This window comes from Bos javanicus, chromosome 15 (assembly GCF_032452875.1).
Source record: "Bos javanicus breed banteng chromosome 15, ARS-OSU_banteng_1.0, whole genome shotgun sequence".
Taxonomy (NCBI): Eukaryota; Metazoa; Chordata; class Mammalia; order Artiodactyla; family Bovidae; genus Bos; species Bos javanicus.
Window position 1 is genome coordinate 46,654,400 of NC_083882.1, and position 24,705 is coordinate 46,679,104.

At 43.4% G+C, this 24,705-nt stretch overlaps 1 protein-coding gene across 6 annotated transcripts in view; it reads right to left on the reverse strand.

The window, feature by feature from the left end:
- The window catches only part of DNHD1 (dynein heavy chain domain 1), a 77,483-nt gene extending 57,056 nt beyond the window's left edge, over nucleotides 1–20,427 (reverse strand). The window contains exons 1-7 of one of the 6 annotated variants that reach the window (XM_061380555.1): nucleotides 19,705–20,405; nucleotides 19,429–19,502; nucleotides 18,371–19,184; nucleotides 14,356–14,529; nucleotides 9,982–10,185; nucleotides 9,791–9,901; nucleotides 6,716–6,872 (exon numbers count right to left, since the gene is read on the reverse strand). In XM_061380555.1, coding sequence (XP_061236539.1) covers nucleotides 6,716–6,872; nucleotides 9,791–9,901; nucleotides 9,982–10,185; nucleotides 14,356–14,529; nucleotides 18,371–19,184; nucleotides 19,429–19,492 — 1,524 coding nt within the window. In that variant the 5' untranslated portion in view covers nucleotides 19,493–19,502; nucleotides 19,705–20,405. Of the gene's footprint in view, nucleotides 1–6,715; nucleotides 6,873–9,790; nucleotides 9,902–9,981; nucleotides 10,186–14,355; nucleotides 14,530–18,370; nucleotides 19,185–19,428; nucleotides 19,503–19,704 lie in introns of all 6 variants that reach the window. The other 5 variants (XM_061380554.1, XM_061380556.1, XM_061380558.1 and 2 more) reach the window with 5 other exon arrangements.
- Nucleotides 20,428–24,705: the final 4,278 nt, after the last annotated feature.

Sequence of the window (24,705 nt, forward strand, 5' to 3'; positions counted from 1 at the left end):
GTCCCTGCTGCTCTCCTATCCTTTTTGATGATCAACAGAGCTTGTGGTGAGAACTATGAGGTAGCTATGAATTGAATTCTGCTCATCCTGAGCTCAGATCCTAGTCTTCTGAGACCCAGACACAAGGCAGTTAAAACCGAAGCTAGGCATGTCGTATACAAACTTGCCCTGGATACTTGGTGAGGTGTCCTCTTCCATGCTCTAGCAATGCCCTCAACATCCAGTGGTTCCTATACCATAATCCTTAGTCCAGTGCACCATTATCAATTCATGTGACTCGTCCACCACACTGTAAATTCTCCAAGGAATTTACTCCTTATTTGCTTCTGTCACACTTAACCCTAACTGCTTAACACAGAGTCTGGCATGGTTAGTTCCATTGTAAATGTTTATAAAAATAAGGTATCATCTCACATTGTAAGAGGACTTACCGGTGACACCAAGGATAAAACCATGAACAACAAGGTCCTACTGTATAGCACAGGCAACTATATTCAATATCCTGGGATAAACTATAATGGAAAATAATATTTTAAAAAGAATGTATATATATATATATGTGTGTGTGTGTGTGTAAAATAGAGTCACTTTGCTGTACAGCAGAGATTGGCACAACATTGTGAATCAACTATACATCAATAAAAATTAAATAAATAATAAAAATAGAGGGAAAATGGAGATTCTAAAAAAAACACAAACAACAACAATAATTACTACAATAGAGTATAATCTATTTAAAACCTTACCACTAGGGACATTATATCAATGCAAAGAAATAGAAGAAAACGATAGAATGGGAAGGACTAAAGATCTCTTCAAAAAAACTAGAAATACCAAAGGAATATTTCATGCAAAGATGGGCTCAATAAAGGACTGAAACGTATGGACCTAATGCAAGCAGAAGATATTGAGAAGAGGTGGCAAGAATACACAGAAGAACTGTACAAAAAAGATTTTCATGACCCAGATAACCATGATGATGTGATCACTCACCTAGAGCCAGACGTCCTGGAATGTGAAGTCAAGTGGGCCTTAGGAAGCATCACTATGCGCAAAGCTAGTGTAGGTGATGGAATTCCAGTTGAGCTATTTCAAATCCTAAAAGATGATTCTGTGAAAGTGCTGCACTCAATATGCCAGCAAATTTGGAAAACTCAGCAGTGGCCACAGGACTGGAAAAGGTCAGTTTTCATTCCAATCCCAAAGAAAAGCAATGCCAAAGAATGCTCAAACTACTACACAATTGCACTCATCTCACACGCTAGTAAAGTAATGCTCAAAATTCTCCAAGCCAGGCTTCAATAGTATGTGAACCATGAACATCCAGATGTTCAAGCTGGTTTTAGGAAAGGCAGAGGAACCAGAGATCAAATTGCCAACATCTGTTGTATCATCGAAAAAGCAAGAGAGTTCCAGAAAAAAAATCTACTTCTGCTTTATTGACTATGCCAAAGCCTTTGACTGTGGATCACAACAAACTGTGGAAAATTCTTCAAGAGATAGGAATACCAGACCACCTTACTTGCCTCCTGAGAAATCTGTATGCAGGTCAAAAAGCAACAGTTAGGACTGGACATGGAACAACAGACTGGTTCCAAATCGGGAAAGAAGTACATCAAGGCTACATATTTTCATCCTGATTATTTAACTTATGCACAGAGTACATCATGTGAAATGCCAGGCTGGATGAAACACAAGTTGTAATCAAGATTTCTGGGAGAAATATCAATAACCTGAGATATGCAGATATGCAGAAATATCAATAACCTCAGATATGACACCACCCTTATGGCAGAAAGCGAAGAAGAACTAAAGAGCCTCTTGATGAAAGTGAAAAAGGAGAGTGGAAAAGTTGGCTTAAAAATCAACATTCAGAAAACTAAGATCATGGCATCTGATTCAATCACTTCATGGCAAATAGATGGGGAAACAATGAAAACAGTGACAGACTTTATTTTTAGGGGCTCCAAAATCACTGCAGATGGTGACTTACAGCCATGAAATTAAAAGACACTTGCTCTTTGGAAAGAAAAGCTATGATCAATCCAGACAGAATATTAAAAAGCAGAGACATTACTTTGCCAATGAAGGCCTGTCTAGTCAAAGCCATGGTTTTTCCAGTAGTCATGTATGGATGTGAGAGTTGGACCATTAAAGAAAGCTGAGCACCGAAGAATTGACGCTTTTGAACTGTGGTGTTGGAGAAGACTCTTGAGAGTCCTTTGGACTCCAAGGAGATCAAACCAGTCAATCCTAAAGGAAATCAGTCCTGAATATTTATTGGAAGGACTGATGCTGAAACTGAAACTCTAATACTTTGACCACCTGATACGAAGAACTGACTCACTAGAAAAGACCCTGATGCAGAGAAAGATTGAAGGCAGAAAGAGAAGGGGATGACAGAGGATGAGATGGTTGGATGGCATCACTGACTTGATGGACATAAGTTTGTGTAAGCTCCGGGAATTGGTGATGGACAGGGAAGCCTGGTGTGCTACAGTCCATGGGGTCTCAAAGAGTCAGACACAACTGAGTGACGGAACTGAACTGAGGGGCATTATCTTTAAAGTTCTAAGGAGATTTCTAATGGGGCTTCTCTGATAGCTCAGTTGGTAAAGAAACATTGTAAATCAACTATACTTCAAAAAAAAATAATAAAAATAGAGAGAAAATGGAGATTCTTATTAAAAAAAACAAAGTAACAACAATAATAACTACAACAGAACATAATCAGCATACATTTTAAAAACCTTACCATTAGGGGCAATATCTTTAAAGTTCTAAGAAGATTTTAAAAACCTAGAATTCCATATCTAGCCATAGTTATCATTGAAGTTTGAAGATGAATAAAGACATTTTTAGATATACAAAGACTCTAAAAATTTACCATCCACAGATTCTCTCTGGAAAAAAAAGGAGTATATTTCTGACAGAAGAAAATGAATACAAGAAGATAAAGTGGTCTACAAGAAGTTGCAATGAGAAAAAAAAAATTATGAAATATATTGTTAATTCTAAATGAGAAGCTATAAAACAAAAATATTTGTAACAATGTAGGACTAAAATTCCAGGAGATATCAGAAAAAGCATAATGAGAAGGGTGAAAGGTAGGAAGAGGAGAAAAAGAAAATTAGAAGAATACCAAGATTTTATTCTGCTTGGGAGAAAGATATAGATAGAAACTCGGCATTTATTCAGTCAACAAACATTCACTGAGCACCAACTGTATGTCATACACTACAATAAGTAATAGAAACATACTAGTTAATGAAACAGATAAAAATTCCTACCATCTTGTTGGAGTACATACAATAAACATAATAAATAATATACAATAAACATATAAATAGTAAATTTATATTGTATGAAAAAATTATGAGAGCTGTGAAAAAAAAAACAACAGGAAACAAGGAATCAGGAGTGCTGGTTAGGGGACTTCCCTGGAGGTCCAGTGATTAACAATCTGCCTTACAATTCAGGGACGCAGGCTCGAGCCCTGGTCAAGGAAGTAAGATCTCACATGCCAAGGAACAGTTAAGCCCACACCTCAACTACTGAAGGAGGGAAGGAGGAAGAAAGGAAGGAAATGGGTTTATACCAGTAATGCAAAGGTGGTCTAACACTGACAATTCACCACATTAACAGACTCAAGGAGAAAAATTACATGATCATCTAAATAGAAGAAGAAGAAAAAAAAAATCACTGGACAAAATTCAACACCCATTCATGAAAAAAACCTCTTAACAAACTAGGAGTTGATGGAAACTTCTTTAAAAATTGATGAGTATCTAAAACACTCACATATAACATCATTATTTGTTTCTAATCTATCTGAGTTATTCAATAATGCTACATTTTAATGGACAGCAGCATGCTTTTATTCAGCACAGATTATAAGCTTGGTTCTGTAACAGTTCAGTTGCCAGCTGTGATGGTCACTGATTCTGCCTTACTGCCCTTGCACCCCACCTTTGGGGTGACTGCCAACAGGGACTGGTTCCATTCCACTCCACACAGCAGCACAGGAAGTGGCAAGTGTTGTATTTGCTTGTCCTTTCATTTTTTCAATGGTGATTTTTAAAAAGTTAATTTTAATATAGACACGTTTTTTATGGCTTTTAATTTTTCTGTTTTAAGAAACCCTGGGATGATAAAAATATTATCTCATGTTACCTTCTGAAAGCTTTTTAAATTTTCTTTTTGCACTTACTGTGTCTTTTACCCACCATGAATTAATTTTTGTATATGGTATAGCAACTATCACAAAACAGCAATGTTTTAAAATATCATTTATAATAGCAACAAAAAGTGTCTAGTATCTAGCAATAAATCTAATGAACACAAATATATTCAAGACCTCTACAGGAAACCTGCAAAATCTTGTCAAAAGTAATTAAAGAAATAAAAATAAATCAATAGATCTATGTCATTGATTAGGAAACTAAATATTGTTAGGATATCAATTCTCCCCCAAATTGATCTATAGATTTAAAGCAAGTGAATAAAAAAAAATTATTCCAGTAAGGTATTTTGTGGAAATTAACAAGCTGATCTGAAAATGTATATAGAAATTAAAAGAACTAAGAAACCTAGGGAAATCTTGAATAACAAAAAGCTGTAGGTCTTACAATACCAGATATTAAGACTTATTATTAAGCTACAATAATTAAAATAGACAAATAGATTAATGGAGCAGAAGAGAGTCCAGAAACAGGCCCACACATACACAATCATCTGATTTAAGAAAAAGACACCACTGTAATTTAGTAGGGAAAGGACAGTCTTTTCCATAAATGAGAACAATAAAACTTGACTCTTACCTCACACCATACAGAAAAATTAATTTGAAATAGATCATACAACTAAATGTAAATGATAAGGTAATAAAATTTCTAGAAGAAAATATAGGCGAATACGGGATAGGACACTAACCAAAAAATAATCATAAAATGAGCTTCAAGAAAATAAGAACGTGTGCTCATCAAAAGACACTATTAAAACATTAAAAAGGCAAACCACAGACTGGGATAAATGTCCACAATATTTATATATTTGATACCAGGCTTATATGCAGAATATATAAAAGAACTCCTACAAATTAATAGACAACCCAATCAAAACTGAACAAGAGTTAAATACGTCACAGAAAAGAGTACCAAAATGGCCAATAAACATTTGAAAGGATGCTCAACATCACTGGTGATCATAGAAACACAAACTAAAACCGTACACTCACCAATATGGTTAAAATTAAAAACCTCAACACTCTCAAGTGCTGATGAGCTCACAGGACAACTAGAAGTCTGATGGGAATATAAACTGGAACAACTACTCTAGAAACCTGTTTGGCACTGTTAAACATACCTAAACCCTATTCTAGCAATTCCACTCCTGGAATATATACCCCAAAGAAATGAGGGTTTAAGTCTATCAAAAAACATACAAACTTCATAAGATTATCCACAATAGTAAAAAACTGGAACTAACACAAATATCCATCAACAGGAGAATTAACAAATAAATTGTGGCTGCTGCTAAATTGCTTCAGTCGTGTCCGACTCTGTGCGACCCCGCGGCAGCCCACCAGGCTTCCCCGTCCCTGGGATTCTCCAGGCAAGAACACTGGAGTGGGTTGCTATTTCCTTCTCCAATGCATGAAAGTGAAAAGTGAAAGTGAAGTCGCTCAGTTGTGATGCCATGGACTGCAGCCCACCAGGCTTCTCTGTCCATGCGATTTTCCAGGCAAGAGTACTGGAGTGGGGTGCCATTGCCTTCTCCGGAAATTGTGGCACATTTGTATAGTAAAAGACTACACAGCAATACAAAAGAGTGAACTGCTACCACCTATGGTGCTATGGATAAATCTCACTAACATAATGTGAACTGAAAAAAAAAGCCAGACAAAGAGTAAATGAAATTTCAAATCAGACAAAACTAATCTATGGTGACAGAGGTCATAACAGTGGTTACCTTTGTGGAGGCACTGATGAGAAAGTACCAGGGAACTTGCTGACGTTCTATAGACATTATATATCTTGATCTGCCGGTAGTTATTATATGGGTGTATACATAAGGAAGGGTTTCCCCAATGGCTCAGCAGTACAGAATCCACCTGTTATGCACGAGATGTGGGTTCAATCCCTGGGTCAGGAAGATCCCCTGGAGTAGGAAATGTTAACCTCCTTCAGTATTCTTGCCTAGAAAATCCCCTGGACAGAGGAGCCTGGTGGGCTACAGTTCATAAGAGTCGCAAAGGGTCGGACATGACGGAGAGACTGAGCACGCACGCACAGGGGGCATGTACCGCAGACGTAAAGTAGGCACAAGAAGGAAGGACTCCATGACTGGATGCTTCTATCAGCCACGGTGACCTATCAAAAGTTCGAGAGGTTCCGAGATAAGCCCAGAAACACATAAGATCAGGATCCCAACTTTCAAATTCTCTACTGCTCCTGGCACAAATGACTGAAAATCAGACATTGTTATGTTCCTTCTCGACTCTGCTCAAGCCTTTAGGAAAAGATTGACTCTAAGCCTCTGCCTATTTGTTACTAATCCATCCACCTAGAGTACAGGCTGCTGTTGGTAAACAGGACAAAGACTCTGAGCCCACTGCAGAGTCCAGAACACACTGGGAAGCTTAAGCCAAGAGATAGCTGAAACCTTGGCATGTTCAGCTTGGAGAAAAATCTCACCATAAATGGGAGCCTCTTACCAGATGAAGGATGGATGTGCAGAGACGCAGGCAGCGATAGAGCAGCCGCAGAGCCTTGTGGTTCTCCTTGGCTAGAGCCCGCCTCAGGTCCAGCAGCTCGTAGCACTGATCTGCTTCATGGGGGAGCCAGGACACAGAGTGCAGCTCCTGCAGAAGTCTGGAATCAAGGGCTAAACTGGTCAGAGCTGGCGACTCTGCCCTCCTTCCTTGGACTCTTTTGACGTATTCCTAGCCCAGCTCACCCCAAATGAACAAAGGTTTAGAGACAGCATAATGTTCCCAGTGACCGACAGTGACAGCCTCCTCTTGAGGGTTCTTTGGAAGAGTTTAAGCCCAGGGCGTTCCTGACTGTGGAATTCTTTGGCAAAGGTTTGGGGTATGCACAAATGTTTACACTGGGTAACCCTTTCTGCCAGGAAAGAAGGTCAAAGAGATCCTAGGGTCTGACTTAGGAGGAGAGACTGCAGAGGCTTCTTCCTTGGAATAAGGAAAGCCGCAGGTCTTTACAGTCTGGACGGACAGGCAGGTTTTAGAATCAGAGGTGAAGAAACTCCATCTTCTCTATGGGCTGACCATCCCTGAAGAAACCCACTTCTGTTATTTATTCCCCCCACAACCACCCTGAAAAATCTACATCTCAAAATATCCTTGAAAAAATGGACTCCCTGATAAACAGAGGATGATCATATGGGTACCATTTACTCAGTTCCTACTGAGGCATTGAACATGGTACTTTATATTCATCATCTCATTTAATTCTCACTGCTGGTTCGTTGAGTAAAGAAAGTGAAAGTAAGTTAAAGTGAAAGTTACTCAGTAATGTTCGACTCTTTGCAACCCCATAGACTATAGTCCATGGAATTCTCCAGACCAGAATACTGGAGTGGGTAGCCTTTCCCTTCTCCAGGGAATCTTCCCAACCTAGGGATGGAACCCAGGTCTGCCTCATTGCAGGCAGATTCTTTACCAGCTGAGCCACAAGGGAAGCCCAAGAATACTGGAGTGGGTAGTCTATCCCTTCTCTAGCAGATCTTCTTGACCCAGGAATAGAACCAGGGTCTCCTGCATTGCAGGCAAATTCTTTACCAACTGAGCTATCAGGGAAGCCGTCAAGTACAGAATCCGCCTGCAAAGCAGGAGACTTGGGAGAGGCTGGTTTGATCCCTGGGTCAGGAAGCTCCCCTGGAGAAGGAAATGGAAACTTAATCTAGTATTCTTGCCTGGAAAATCCCATGGACAGAGGAGCCTGGCAGGCTACAGTCCAAAGGGTTGCAAAGAGTTGGTTATGACTGTGATTTTTTTTTTTTTAAACAGCTGTGGAAACAGTGTCAGACTTTATTTTTTTGGGCTCCAAAATCACTGCAGATGGTGATTGCAGCCATGAAATTAAAAGACACTTACTCCTTGGAAGGAAAGTTATGACGAACCTAGTCAGCATATTCAAAAGCAGAGACATTACTTTGCCAACAAAAGTCCGTCTAGTCAAAGCTATGGTTTTTCCAGTGGTCATGTATGGATGTGAAAGTTGGACTGTGAAGAAAACTGAACGCTGAAGAAATGATGCTTTTGAACTGTGGTGTTGGAGAAGACTCTTGAGAGTCCCTTGGACTGCAAGGAGATCCAACCAGTCCATTCTAAAGGAGATCAGTCCTGGGTGTTCATTGGAAGGACTGATGCTAAAGCTGAAACTCCAGTACTTTGGCCACCTCATGCAAAGAGTTGACTCATTGGAAAAGACTCTGATGCTTGGAGGGATTGGGGGCAGGAGGAAAATGGGACAACAGAGGATGAGATGGCTGGATGGCATCACCGACTCGATGGGCATGAGTTTGAGTGAACTCTAGGAGTTGGTGATGGACAGGGAGGCCTGGCGTGCTGCAGTTGATGGGGTTGCAGAGTCAGACGTGACTGATCGACTAAACTGAACTGAACTGAACTGAGTAGCAAAAATCTTTTGTTTTCAGATCAGGAAACTGGGGCTCAAAGAGTAAGGTCTCTTGCTAGTGTTTAGGACTTAAATTTGGATCTGTGCATCCAATTATGCCATGATGATTAAGCTAGACTGGAGAAAATCTAGAGCTGAGGTTGTGAACTGGTAGCACATGGGCCAAATTCAGAATGAAAGAGTTTTTGTATGTACCACTAAGAGTTGGCCAGCACAGTGTTTTAATAAAACTTTTTGGTGTTTTAATAAAAATTAAAAGATAACCAGATAAAATTAAGAGATTTTACAACAAAATGTGGATTCCTAGGTCATCCTGAAAAAATAACGTGGCTGACGTGCTGGATCCATATTCCTAATGGTAAGAATCAGTTGGAACTGAGTAGTGACTGTCCTCTTCAGGTGCAATCCCCAAGCTGACTGCAGTGCCATGGTCCCTAATGTCTTGAAAGCAGCCCACTGTGTTTCTTTCACAGCTCTTCCTTGGGCCCTGCAGGTATCTGAGCTTGCAACTCCTATCACAGAAGATAACTGCAATGGTTGAGGAGTTGTGCAGACAAAGTAAGCAAGAACTGAAAACGGGAGAAACTTTTTCTTAAAAAAAAAAAAAAGGATTCAAGTAATACCATGGTAAGAGCAGAGTTTCAAATACCTACATTACATCCTCAGATTTGATATTTAATAACTGGACAATCTGGAGAAAGTTGATACAAAAATTTATTAATACATGGATATGTTCAGAATATATTTTTCAGAAGAAAAAACTGGTTACATAACAATTATGTAAAGTATGATTGCATTTGTATATATGATGGGAGAAAAGACTGTAAGAATATGTGACAAAATGTCATGGTTATCTGTAGATGGTGACACTGAAGAGTTTTTCATTTGTGCTCTTTTTGTATTTTCCAAATCTTCTAAAATGATCATGTATATTACTGCTTATAAAATACTTTTCAGAAGTCCACTGCAGGGACTTCCCTGGTGGTCCAGCGGCTAAGAACTCTGTGTTCCTAATGCAGTGGGGTTAGATTCAATCCCTGGTAGGGAACTAGATCAACTAAGACCCAGCACAGCCAAATAAATAAATACTTTTTTAAAAAGTCTATAGAAGGTGTGACTTGAAGACTCACCTGCTGACATGGAGCAGCCCAGCTCCAAAGTGGGGGACAGCCAGGAGCAGGTGTTTCTCTAGGAAAGACCGATGCTGGTGCAGCCTCTGCAACTTCACACCCTTCTTCCAGCTACAAACCAGAGGGAAGTGACAGTGTACCGTGGCTCTTTGTGATGCCTCTTCCCAAACCCCATAGCCACCATCACCCACCTGGCTAAGGCCTTGCGTAAGAGGCAATACTTGAAGAATGGAATAAGCTGGAGCTGTTGCCAGAGGACAGAGTGGTGGTGCCAGGTACCCAGTGTCATCGCCTCACTGCCCTCCACGGGATGTATGTGCAGGATCCCAAAGGGAGAGAAGATGTAGTGCTCGGGATTCACCTTGTTGGCTGGCACCACCATCAGGCTGTAAGGCCTTTGAACCAGAGCACGGATCAGTGAGGGCCTTGGGAACTTGTGCAGACTCCAGGGAGGGACAAAAGAAGGGCAGAAAGGGGAAACCAGGAGGCAGAAAGGAAGGTGGAAGACAGTGGGAAGAGGGGAAAGAGAGCAGAATTTTCTTCAAGCCAGAAAGATGTGATATTAAGAAGAAAAAGGAAGCCAAAAACAGGTGGGAAGAAAGAAAAAGGCTACTAGCCAGTTCCAAGAAGTTCATATCTCCAGATGCAGAGAACTTACATCCCATGAAATCTAAGATGTTATCAATTGTAAGCTGCAGCATTCTTTTATGAAACGCTAAAAGAAAAAATGCTATCAATATGATATGCCACCAATTTGTAAGGTGCATGACAATTTCAGAAATGTTGAAATGTGAAAAAAATGTACATCTTAGAAATGATAAAATATGTATATCCTACACACTGAAATAACATGCAGAGATAATCAGGGAAGGCTGTTTGGAGTAACTGAGGACCGGGCGAAAGCAAGGGTAACTAGAACACTAGACACAGGCCAATAAAGAAGAAAACTGCCATCTAGTGAACCAGATAAATTCCTCCAGAGCCATCTTTTAATCCTAGTAAGTTGTCTTATTTCAGGAAAATGCTCCCATATCCCACATTAAATACACTCTATATGTAAGTATATAACATATAAATTATATGCTATATCTAGTTGAAGTAAACTAGTTGCCATAATGCCATGCTTGGGCACATTTAATAAAGCATTTATTAATTTTTATCCTGTGGTTTTCTTTTCATAACTTGGAGTCAGTAATATTTGTAAGCACTAAAAGTATGTTTAGCCTTTTAAAAGCTGTGTGTCCCAGGTCCAATGCCTATAATGCCTAAAAGGTAAAACCGACCTCCTCTCTCTCTCTCTCTCTCTCTCTCTCCCCCATCACTCCCCCCATATATTATTAAGCAAATGACTCAAGGGCATATATTTGGATATCAGAATAAACTCAGTAAGTCAAACCATATAAAAACTTTATTTCATTTTTGACAAAGTGACTAGATCTTCTCAAGTATACTATTATCCCCAAATTACAGATGAGAAAACTGAACAAAAAGAAGACATAAGTTTGCACAAGGCAGTTAAGGAAAGAATTTTTGTTGTTTAGCTGCTAAGTTATGTCCAACTCTTTTGTGACACCATGAACTCTAGCCCATCAAGCTCCCCTGTCAATGGGATTTCCCAGGCAAGACTACTGGAGTGGTTTGCTATTTCCTTCTCCAGGGTATCTTCCCCACCCAGGGATTGAACCTGCATCTCCTGCATTGGCAGGCAGACTCTTTACCACTGGGCCACCAGGGAAGCCCAGGATTTAAAAACCAAATCTATCTGACTGAAGCCCCCCTCTCCTAACCGCTGGATTACGCAGCATCCCACAGGATAGCTACCTATCCTAACTGAGGCCTGACTTCCCAAGGGGATGCTCCTTCCCCTGTGGCCTTCTTAATGGAAGCTATTCTTCCTGCACAGGGCAGGAGTCAGGGAGAGCTGAGCAAAGACCCTAAGGAAGTGAAGGAATATAGTCTTCCCTAAGTATAAATCAAAATCTAGGACAGGGGGTTCCCTGGTGGCCTAGAGATTAGGATTTCTGGCTTTCACTGCTGTGGCCCAGGTTCAATCCCTGCCTGGGAACTGAGATCCTTGCAAGTGTGGCAATCTAGGACAAATATAAGAAAATTTTGATAATTGCAAACACACTGAAAGAAAACCTCAAAGTGAAACAAAAAATGCCAGGTTTCCACTTTTACTGAAGGTGCACTAGCAATATGGACCAACACTCCCCTTGAGAACAGCTATAAAAACTGGGCAAAGTATCTAGATAAAACGTGAAAATCATTAAGAGAACTCACAAGTTAAATCCCCTGGGCTTCCAGAGGGGACTCTGGTTATAACACAGGTTGAACCAGAAAACACCTCCCTCCTTGGTGTGGGCCCCCAGCTCTTTTGTTTTAAAACCAAATCTGCTTTAAACCCACTTCTGCTCTTTACTATTCTGAGTCTGATGAAAGGTCAGATCTTCTCTATCTTTCCGGAGCATATAGTAAAACTGACACACCATTGCTCTACTGGAATCTCTGTTTGGAGAAAAGCAGCAACAAGTGCAAAACTCACTTCACTGTGTTTCTTTTTGGGCAGATGCGGGCCCTGTAATTATTCACTGCTTTTTTAGTTCTCTTGCTCATGGTTTCTTGTTTCTCTCTGTGCCTAATTATCTTTGAATATGTTGCTTCTCTGATTATGACTGAGCTGATAGTTGAAAGCCCTAAGCTTGTCATTTTCTTTCTATAGGCTCTCCACCATTGTCAACAGGGCTCCCATCCCACATTGCTACCATTACTGTCACTACAGCTGGACAGTTAAGTGTAGCAGCCACTAGGTGTCAGTAGGTAGTTCATCATCTTCAACTACAGCGACAATTCAGTCAGTTGTGATGTCACCACAGGTCATGGATTACTAGCCTGCTATTTCCCATTAGCAAAAAGCCTAGTACTGTCCAAGGCCAAGGACATTACCAAATCAATATCAGAAACCCATATTTGAGGATTGTTTCCGGAGACCACTCATGATGCCAAGTACTATATCAGAGTCCAGTCAGGAAAACAGAAATTGCATTCAGCATTTCAACAAAGTGAACTCAATAAAGAAACTGTGTTTCAGAAAAGGTGTCAGAGGACACCTGAAAAGCAAAAAGGGAAAACTAAGGTAGAGCAGAGACAATAACTACAGGAAATGGATGCCAGCCCTGAGATTAGAGGAACAAAGGAAAGAGGTTTGGGTTCTCAGAAGCCATGGATTTGGAGGAGGGGCTTGTAGTACAGGGACTTGGATTTCTAAGGAATGCCACCTGGCTGCTACTAGTAAATAAGGAGTTCAGAGGAGGAGTTCGGAGGAGGGGTCTTGGAGAGCTATGATTCGGAACTCTGATGGGAAGGCGCTACCCCTTGGTTTGGCATTGATCCCTCTTGCAGTGCCAGGATCAGGAAGAGGCTGCTTCAGAAAGTGCCTGCTGCTGGCAGAGTGAACGACCATTTCTGGGGCAATGATATGAAGGAAAAGCAGAGGAAGGACAAAGTCCCTTCTCCTTTTATCCTGCTATCCGGTCTCGTTCTAGCACCCCCTGTTAATCAAACCTAACAGGAAGCTAGCTGAAAAAAGAGAAATGAAGTTTACAGAGTCCCAGCCCCAGCATTACAAAGCAAAGAGAGAAGAGCAGAACTAGAGCCAAGAGACAATTGCTTAATAATGAGCACAATGCTCTCAGTGAGCTCTTGTTAAATGAATTGATCAGTAAATCAGTGGATGGTACAGATCATTAGTCCCACTGAAGTTCAGGAGAAAGAGGTCAGTGTATGCAGGATATATAGATTCCTGGGAATAGATATCAGATACTGCTCAAGAGTATGGACTTTTGAGTTAAGACAGTGCCAGGTTTCAGTCTTGTTTCTACCACTTACTATGTGGTCTTGGACAAGTCACATAACCTGTCTATGCATCAGTCTACTCATTTCATATATGGAATAATAATGGCACCTAACTGGTAGGTGGGGATTAAATGACACAGGTATTAAAAAAAAAAAAAAGCTTGATTAATGGTAATTACTACTGATATTTCTGGGAAGAGAAGAGACTTGAATAGGGCTTTTAAAAATACTAAGATTTTGATCTAATGGAAGAAAATGAATGAATGACTCTCGAGTCATACGGAAGAAGACTTGTTTTCATAGCACAGAGATAAAACGAGGACCAAAAGGTAAAAGTTAAAGGAAAGTAGTCTAAGGAAAATGATGCCTTGTGAAACACAAAGATTTAAATGAACACCTGATTCTTGCACTGGAGTTAGAAGAATTCACCATCAAATTCCCTTCTGAGGTGATGACCAAATAAAGAAAACAGAGCAAAAAGTAGAAAAGAATGACTAACACGAAAAGCCATGAGAGCAAAGGGGAGCAAGAGGAAGTGAAGAGTGGAGAGAAGGCGGAGAAGGGAAGAAAGAGGGAACCCGGGAGACAGAAGAAATGAGAGGGGAGAGGAAAGACGGGAAAGTAGCAGGTCTGGAGAGGAGGGGAAGATAGTGTAGGGGGAAGTCAGGGAGTGGGAGGAGCAGGTCAGGGCTCTGGGCGTGGGCTCTCACGTAAAGTAACGGCTGGGAGCCACGTTGAGATAAAGGAAGTGGATCTTCTTCAGGTATCTCTCTGTCTTCATAACAGCCATTATCTGGCTACCCGGGAGGGAAATCTGTGGTAAGAAGCCAGTGCTTCTTTTTTGGTGGGTCTTCTCCTCAGGAACTTCCAAGTCCAGCTGAGACCTGTATGATACAAAGTCAGGAGAGAAGAGGCAGAGCAAAGCAGTCAGGTGGCCTCTGTCTGCCAGTGAACAAAGGAGCTAGATTAGGTGCCTGAGAGGGCCTGATGTGGCCTTGTTAGAGCCTGTCAACCATCTACACCCAAAGGTTTACATGCTAAGCAAATACAGCCCAGGCAGCTGCAGTCATTCAGATCTGTGTGTGAAGAACCCTTCCCTTTCTGATAAATGAGTAGTCGTTCTGATTGATTGTGATTACTATGACATCAGTGTTACATAATACTCAGTAAAAGTCATGGGAATACTTTGCTGTCCCAACTCATCACCTTGCAAGCCCACAGTCCTAGATATCTCCTCTCTGGCAATGTTCCTAGCCTTCTAGATCTCTTATCTTTGTCCCCATTATACCTCCTTTCCAACTCTTCATGATCTCCATGCTTGGGGGTTCTTTCTTGCTCTTTCTCCATCATCACCCAAACTCCACCTTCACATCCATCTCTTCCCAGCTGGGATCCAACTATACATCCTTCAGCACCCTTAAGCCTGCACCAATACCATCAGTCTTCCTACCCTTCTACCATTCCAGCTGATAAAATTAAAATTAATTAAAATTAAGTTAAAATTAATTATTAGAGAAGCCAAAAGTCAATTACCTGGACTAACAAATTTGGTTAGAGTAAACTCAGAGCACAAAAATAAAACAAACCAAAAACCCTCTGAATAATTCAGTTTAGACTTAATCAGTCCAAGTATATTCATGCCATTAATTAACCCAAATCTAGATCAACAGAACAAGTTACCCCAGGGCTACAATGCCATCCCTAAAGTTCACACCGGGACTTCCCTGGTGGTCTAGTGCTTGAGAATCCACCTGCCAATGCAGGGGACACGGGTTCAATCCTTGGTCCTGGAAGATTCCACATGCCGCAGAGCAGCTGTGCCCTCGCACCACAACTGCTGAGCCTGTGCTCTGCAACAAAAGAAGCCACCGCAACGAGAAGCCCTGGCACTATAACCAGGGAGTGGCCCCAGGTTTCCGCAACTAGAGAAATCCCATTGGCAGCAATGAAGACCCAGAACAGCCAAAAATAAATAAATTAATTAAATTAAGTGAAGTTCACATCAACAACAGGGTTTGTGATTTTGACATTAGATCAGGACATCTTAATGGTGTTACTGCACTAAAGTTTCATTTCCTTGATAATTAAAGCCCTACTTGTACTAAGCAGGTTCAGAAGATCTCAGAACAGAAATATTATCTCCTGTATAGACTCCTGGAGTCCATTCTCATCTGTGGGCTTGCTCTGCTTGATGTCTTAGTACAAGTCCTCAGGCAGCTACCCCTTGCAGTCTCCTTGACTGCTTTTGCAGGCTTCCACCTCCCCACTCCCACGCCCAGCCCCGCTGAGCTCCCAGTCCCCTTCTTTGCCTCTGTCCCTGCCCAGTAAAAACTGAGGCTCTCAGCCATGAAATAACTCCCTCAAGTTCAGCTGCCTTCCCACACATTTATCTGTACATATTTCCATTCTACTTTTGCCTCCAAATTTGAGTGGAAGGAGTGACCTTCTTCTTTCCAAGACTAATTCCTCCATTTGTGCTCTGGATCCCTTCTCCCCTCTTCATGATGTATTTTTAATCTCCTCTTCTTCCATTGTTAGCCTATACTTATTCATTCACTCTACAAATATTTATTGAGCACCAACTTCTCAAAGACTGTCTTGAGGGCTATAAACACCTCTCCATTTTTTGAAAGTCCTACTCAGACACCATTGTTCTTTCAATCTGCTGTCCTAATCGCTCTCTTTCAAGCCAAGCTTCATGAAAGAATGAAACCTGATTTCCACTTCTTCCCCTTCCATTCACTTCTGAATGCACTACAGTCTGCCTTCCTCATCAAGAAACTACACTGAAACTGCTCTCACCAACCTCTTCCTTGTTGCTAAATCCAGTGAATATTTTTTCAGATTTTTCTTAATTGTCTTGATAGAGTTTAACACTGACTACTCCTTCCTCTTTGAAACTTTCCACTTTATTTCACTTCCTGACCTTCAAGGTATTTTGTCAACCCAAATTTAAACCCAAACTCCTCTGATGTGCTTTCTCCTAATTCTGATGTGCATGCACACACACAAACACATACCCCTAGAGGAAGAGCCAGGGAAAAGGCAGTGTTCTTTGATTTTGTAGCATTTAACACAAATTGTAATGCTATTTTACTTAAATCAACTAATTTAACATCTATCTCCCTTAACTAAGCTGTAAAACCCCAGGGTGGAGAAGGAAATGGCAACCCACTCCAGTACTCTTGCCTGAAGAATCCCAGGGACAGAGGAACCTGGTGGGCTGCCATCTGTGGGGTTGCACAGAGTCAGACACAACTGAAGCCACTTAGCAGCAGCAGCAGCAACAGCAGCAAAACCCAAGGGAAGACATTGAATCTCTCTTATCCTCAGCATCTAGCAGTTCCTGATATATATTGTTTATCCAATAATACTTCTTGAACGTATGAATGCCTGGGAGGCCAGTCCTGGGGAATATGGTGAAATTAAGCCATATTAACTAGGCCTCAGAGGTTTACTGCCAGCTCCAAAAAGAGGACCAAGAACTTGACTTCTTGCCAGCATCTCAGCCCATTCTCACTCAATCTAGATTGCTCCCCTAGGAAAGGAGACTTATACTCAGGGCACAGGGCAGATCATTGAAAAAAAAGCATCTGGTGGGGCTATTGAAGGCATACACAATGAAAGCACTGGCCACCTTCCATCAGGACTCCAAGAGCCTACCTATCTGCCCACTGTTAAGGCTCTAAGGCTTTAGGAAAAACTTGACCCAGCCATATATAGTGATATAGTGAAATCGCTCAGTCGTGTCCAACTCTTTGCGACCCCATGGACTGTAGCCTACCAGGCTCCTCTGTCTATGGGATTTTCCAGGCAATAGTCTTGGAGTATATTGCCATTTCCTTTTCCAGGGGATCTTCCCAACCCAGGGATCGAACCCGGGTCTCCCTCATTGTAGACAGACGCTTTACCATCTGAGCCACCAGGGAAGTCTGACCCAGCCATAAACAGAGCTAAAATTGAGAACGCCAAGGTTGATTGAAGGTAAAACTAGCCTTCTTCCCAGACAGTGAATGTATGAATGCCTGCAAGCCAGTCCTAGAGAATATGAAACAGAAAACAGCTTGAGTTTCCAGAATGTGTCACAGAGAAGCTGGCCAGGGGACAGGGAGAAATTCCAAGACTAGAGTTAGAGAACTCTGAGAAGAGGGTGTCTCTGTAGGCATTCTGAAATCCTAAGAGAGCAGTTTAAGAGCCACACTGGGGAGAAAATCATCACCCCAAGGGCCAAGAGTCCCTCACTCGTAGGGCAAGAAGACTCTGGAAGGATCAGAATGAAAAGTCTTAGCTGGCAGTGCAGCCAACTCTAGTCTGCCTTGGAGCTGGTTTAGCTCCAAGACATGGGAGCTCCAAGACGTGGGAGGGGGCCCCTCCCACATAGACGAGTGGGAGGGGCCCCCAGAGAGGCACTCACTTAGGAGCATCTGGAGAAAGAGATCCAGATTGAGTATCCTGCAGTAGGTAGGCCTAGGGGCAAGATTCAGGGATTACGGAACAAGTGAAGAAAACAACTAAGCACTACATGAGAAAGAACTCTAGAAACTCTTGGAAACTCAGGCTGTTTCCTGAAGCTTTGGCTTCCTCGAGGTTGCCTTGTGATTTTCATTAATTTCTGCATTTTCCTAAGGGGATTAACACTGAGACCACTGGGATTATTAGCAGACAGAAAGGAAGAGGTTTTTTTCTTTCCTTGGCTCAAAGCCCTGGACTAGGTTCCTCACTTACTTAGTCTCTGTTCTTCCAACAGGCTCCTCCTCTGTGTTGTCAGTGTCCCTGCTCTCATACTGTACTGGGATGTCAGTCGCCAGTGCCAAGGGCAGAAGCCTGAGGCCATCTAGCCACTGGGTCTCTTCCATGGCCACTTCCGCACAGACAATACCCAGGCTGTGCTGTAGCTCGGGCAGGGTCAGTGGTCGCAGCCATGTGGCCAAATCGTCCTCGACTTGCTGCCCTTCCCACTGGGCCTGCACAAAAGGGCATGCTGGGCATGGGGTCCCATGATGGAACCTCTTCTTCTGGGGATAGCAGTCAACATGGGAGGTGCCCTCTAACAACGAGGTATCTCGGGGAAAGGCCTGGTCTATGGCATCCAGCAGATCCAAGTGGAGCTGGGCCTGAACCCAGGGTGCCCAGCGGTATAGCCGCTCTAGGAAAGGCAGCAAGTCAAGGCGGCCGACCAGCAGCGCTCGATATGGGGGCAGCAGACCCAGCACGGCGTGCAGGTAGTTCCACGCCGCAGGGCTGCCATCTTGTAGCACTTTCGAGAACAGGGTTTGGAGCTCAGCTACCAGGAGCTCCAGCACTGTGGGCCGCTCAGACCGAGTCACTGCCTTCAGAGACTGCCTCTTTTTTCTCTGACAGGCTTGGTGCTGCTCTGCTTTGTCCAGGACACCTACGGAGCGTGGAGATTCAAGGGCTTTAGATGATGCCTCTTCATCTGAGACCAAGAGGAGCCAGGCATTCAACTGCCGTCGAACTGCTCCTGCCCATTGCTCAGGATCCAACTGCCAGTTCCAGGCTCCTGGTTGATGGATCTCACCTGCTTGGTGCAGCGCAAGAGAGGCAAGAGAAGGGGGCTTAGGCTCTGGGCAGTGTCAAGGGGACTGGGAGAACGGGGAAGGGAGGGACTTAGGACAGTGAGATGGATAGAGCTGCAGTTTCCTGAGACCCTCAACCAACCCTACAGCTTCCCCTTAAGACCGGTGAAAAGCAGGCCCAGGACGGAGGCAGGCCCCTCCCTGCACAGGAGTCCCTTTCCACTGCCCCCGACACCATCCCCTCACCTGGGCTATGGGGCACAGAAGGCAAGGGAAGGGAAGAGAGCGGGATGTGCTGGTGAGGCCTCATGGGGAAGTGCCTGTAGGAGAAATGGATGAACTTAGACTTGGGCTCAGGCTCGCTCTATTCACAGCCACCCCCACACAGAGACTGGCACGCACACGTATGATCACTGTAAGACTTGGATCTCCGGCACAGGCTCGCTCTATTCACAGCCACCCCCAAACAGAGCCTGACACGCACACGTATGATCACTGGTAGAGGCAAAGTGGCTCACGCACCTAAAAGGGCTCACTCAGAGGACCTCAGAAGAGCAGGGAACAGACACTGGGACTGGAGCCTGGCGATCGCCTGAAGGAGCAGGTCGTCACGGACAGGCAGCAAAGCCCGGTCCCGTTTGCCCTCCCGTGGACTAAGAGAACGTGTTGAGGATAGAAACCAGAGGAGAGGGTACAAAGGACTACTAAGCGGGATAGAGGCGGGGGCGGGGGAAGAGCGGAGACTGCTGGGCTGGGTGCGGGAGGAAGAGGAGGTGAAAGGGGAGAGGAAGGGAGGGGGTGTGGGAGAACGGGACACTCCGGGCGGGGTGGGGGTCAGTGGTGAGAATGTGTGTGTCTGTGTGTCTGGGAGCAGTGCTGCGAAAGGAAGGGATCCCCAGCAGCGGACTCACCCGCGGCCCCATCCCTCCCAACTGTTAGAACAGTTAGCACGTCGCCTGAGGCCCGAGCCTCCGGTGAGAGCCTATGCTGGGCCAGGAAGGGGCGGGGCCCTGGGGGAGGGGGCGGGCCCAGGCCAAATCTGCCCTCTGCTCGCATGCCTTGGGAATAGGCAGTCTGGCTGGTTGGGTTTGGAAAAGAACGACTTGTTTGATTTGGGAAAGTAGCAATCCTGCTGGCGTCGCGAGCGGGTGTAGTCCGTATTGCCTGTTTATCTATTACTGAGCCTGTAAGTTGCTACGGGCACCCACAACAGGGGTCAATGGGACACCCCAACCCACCCCACCTAGACCACCACACCTAGCAAAAAATCCAAGTAAGACAAACTCCTTGATCACAGGGGAGCTCAAAATCTGGGGGGTTTGGGATAGTGGGAGGGCAGGGGAAAACGCCTGAATGATTAAAATAAATAGAAATTCAGCATGTGACAGAGTCCCAGCTCCACTTTGGATATCTGATAAGAATTCCAAACTTAAAAACTTAAAAGGTCCAAAACCTGAGTCCTAACTGCCTCCTCCCCCAAATAAGCCTGTTTCTTTCGTTTTCTTCCACATCTCAGTAAATAGCAAGTCTGTTTTTCCAGTTGCTTGGGTCAAAGTTTCAGTCAGTTCAGTTGTACAGTTGTGTCTGACTCTTTGCAACCCCATGGACTGCAGCACGCTAGCCCTCCCTGTCCATCACCAACTCCCGGAGCTTGCTCAAACTCAAGTCTATCGAGTTAGTGATGCCATCCAACCATCTCATCCTCTGTCATCCCCTTCTCCTGCCTTCAATCTTTCCCAGCATCAGAGTCTTTTCCAATGAGTCAGTTCTTCACATCAGGTAGCCAAAGTATTGGAGTTTCAGCTTCAGCATCAGTCCTTCCAATGAATATTCAGGGCTGATTTCCCTTAGGATTGACTGGTTTGATCTCCTTGCAGTCCAAGGGACTCTGAAGAGTCCCAACAAATGTGTCTCCAACACATTTCGAAAGCATCAATTCTTCAGCGCTCAGCCTTCTTTATGGTCCAACTCTCACATCCCTTACATGACTACTGGAAAAACCAAAGCTTTGACTAGACAGAACTTTGTCATCAAGGTACTGTCTCTGCTTTTTAATATGCTGCCTAGGTTGGCCATAGCTTTTCTTCCAAGGAGCAAGCATCTTAATTTCTTGGCTGTGGTCACCATCTGCAGTAATTTGGGAGCCCAAGAAAATAAACTCTGTCACTGTTTGCATTGTTTCCCCAACTATTTGCCACGAAGGAATGGGACCAGATATCATGATCTTCGTTTTTTGAACATTGAGTTTTAAGCCAGCTTTTTCATTCTTCTCTTTCACTTTCATCAAGATGCTCTTCACTTCCTTTCATAAGGGTGGTGTCATCTGCGTATCTGAGGTTATTGATATTTCTCCTGGCAATCTTGATTCCAGCTAGTGCTTCATCCAGCCTGGCATTTTGCATGATTTTCTCTATGCATAAGTTAAATAAACAGGGTGGCAGTATACAGCCTTGACATACTCCTTTCCCAATTTGGAACCAGTCTGTTGTTCCATGTCCAGTTCTAACTATTGCTACTTGACCTGAATACAGATTTCTCAGGAGGCAAGTAAGGTGGTCTGGTATTCCCATCTCTTGAAGAATTTTCCACAGTTTGTTGTGATCCACTCAGTCAAAGGTTTTGGCACAGTCAATAAAGCAGAATTAGATGTTTTTCTGAAACTCTCTTGCTTTTTCTATGATCCAATAGATGCTGGCAATGTGATCTCTGTTCTTCTGTGTTTTCTAGATCCAGCTTGAACATCTGGAAGTTCTCGGTTCAGGTACTGAACCTGGGAGATTTGGGAAAGTAGCAATCCTGAGGGTATCGTGGGCAGGTGTAGTCCATATGCTTGTTTATCTATTACTGAGCCTGTAAATTGCTATGGGCACTTACAACAGGGGTATTTTGGGACACCCCACCCCACCCAACATGCACTTGCATGTATCCATCTAGACTATCACACCCTTAACAAAAATTCCAAGTAAGACAAACTCCTTGATCCAAGTGAGGCTTAACTTGGAGAATTTTGAGCATTACTTTACTAGCGCGTGAGATGAGTGCAATTGTGCGGTAGAACTTATATGCAGAGTACATCATGAGAAACGCTAGACTGGAAGAAACACAAGCTGGAATCAAGATTGCCAGGAGAAATATCAGTAACCTCAGATATGCAGATGACACCACCCTTATGGCAGAAAGTTAAGAGGAACTCAAAAGCCTCTTGATGAAAGTGAAAGAGGAGAGTGAAAAATTTGGCTTAAAGCTCAACATTCAGAAAACGAAGATCATGGCATCTAGTCCCATCACTTCATGGGAAATAGATGGGGAAACAGTGGAAACAGTGTCAGACTTTATGTTTTTGGGCTCCAAAATCACTGCAGATGGTGATTGCAGCCATGAAATTAAAAGACACTTACTCCTTGGAAGGAAAGTTATGACGAACCTAGTCAGCATATTCAAAAGCAGAGACATTACTTTGCCAACAAAAGTCCGTCTAGTCAAAGCTATGGTTTTTCCAGTGGTCATGTATGGATGTGAAAGTTGGACTGTGAAGAAAACTGAACGCTGAAGAAATGATGCTTTTGAACTGTGGTGTTGGAGAAGACTCTTGAGAGTCCCTTGGACTGCAAGGAGATCCAACCAGTCCATTCTGAAGGAGATCAGCCCTGGGATTTCTTTGGAAGGAATGATGCTAAAGCTGAAACTCCAGTACTTTGGCCACCTGATGCAAAGAGTTGACTCATTGGAAAAGACTGTGATGCTGGGAGGGATTGGAGGCAGGAGGAGAAGGGGACGACAGAGGATGAGATGGCTGGATGGCATCACTGACTCGATGGACGTGAGTCTGAGTGAACTCCGGGAGTTGGTGATGGACAGGGAGGCCTGGCGTGCTGCGATTCATGGGTTCGGACATGACTGAGTGACTGAACTGAACTGAACTTGAACATTCTTTGGCATTGCCTTTCTTTGGGATTGAAATGAAAACTGACCTTTTCCAGTCCTGTGGCTACTGCTGAGTTTTCCAAATTTGCTGGCATATTGAGTGCAGCACTTTAACAGCATCATCTTTTAAGACTTGAAATAGCTCAGCTGGATTCCATCACCTCCACTAGCTTTGTTTGTAGTGATGCTTCCTAAGGCTCACTTGACTTTGAATTCCAGGATGTCTGGCTCTAGGTGAGTAATCACACCATTGTGGTTATCTGGGTCATGAAGATCTTTTTTGTATAGTTCTTCTGTGTATTCTTGCCACCTCTTCTTAATATCTTCTGCTTCTGTTAGGTCCATACTATTTCTGCCCTTTATTGTGCCCATCTTTGCATGAAATGTCCCCTTGATAGTTCCCCCCCCGACCTCTGCACACATCCCATGTCTAATCGTTCAGCAAAAATTCTGTGAAACTGTGATTTCAAAATATGTCCAAAATCCAAGTATTTCTCACCACTAAGAGCTAAACCCACTAAGTCACTAAGATGGTGAAGGAAAGGGAAGCCCGGTGTGCTGCAGTCCGTGGAGTCCTAAAGAGTCAGACATGGCTGAGTGACTGAACACCACCAAAGAGCTAAACCTTGGTCTAGGCCACTATCACCTCTCAACTGGGTTATTCCATCACCTTCTAACTCATCTCTTGGCTTCCACCCTTGCCCATACAATCTGCTTTTTTTAGACCAGCCTGTGGCCTTTTTCAAATACAGGCAGATCGTATCACTACTCTGCTCAAACTCACTAATGTTGTATCATCTCGTTCCCTCAGGAAGTCCTACAAGGCCTACAAGTTGCTACTGCTCAGCTGACTACTACCTCTGTGAACTCTGTCCTTCTCTCCCCATTCACAGAATCACACCCAGCATGCTCCCACCCCAGAGCCTTAGTACAGTGCATCTCTGCTACCAATCATTTAAGAGACAGACAAGTTTTCTGTGCTGTATAACCAACTGCCACAAACTAAGCAGCTTGAAAATAACACCCATTTAGTATCTCACAGTTCTGTATGTCAGTGCCCTCATCATGGCTTGACTGGGTTCTCTGCTCAGGATATCATAAGCCTGAAATCTAGCTGTTGGTTGGACTGAGTTCTTGTCTGGAGGCTCTGGGGGAAGATCCTCCTCCAAGCACATTCTGTTTTTTTGTGCATGTGTGTGTGTATGGAAGTGCAGAGTCTTAACCATTGGATGGCCAGGGAAGTCCCCAAGCTCATTCTTGTTGTTGGCATTTTTCAGTTTCTTGTGGTTATGGGATGGGGTCCCTGATTCCTCCTGGGCATCAGGGGCCAGTCTCCGCTCCATCCAAGAGGCATTGGTCTTTCTTGCCATATGGTATCTTCATCTTCAAATCAGGCACAGTGCCTTAAACCCCTCTCATGTTTCAAATCTCTCTGACATTCTCTTCTGCCTGCCTTTTATATATTTATTTGGCTGTGCCAGGTCTTTGTTGTAGCATGTGGGGTCTGGTTCCCTGACCAGGGATCAAACCTGGGCCCCTTGCATTGGGAGCGTGGTCTTAGTCACTGAACCACCAGAGAAGTCCTGAAAACTCCCTGCT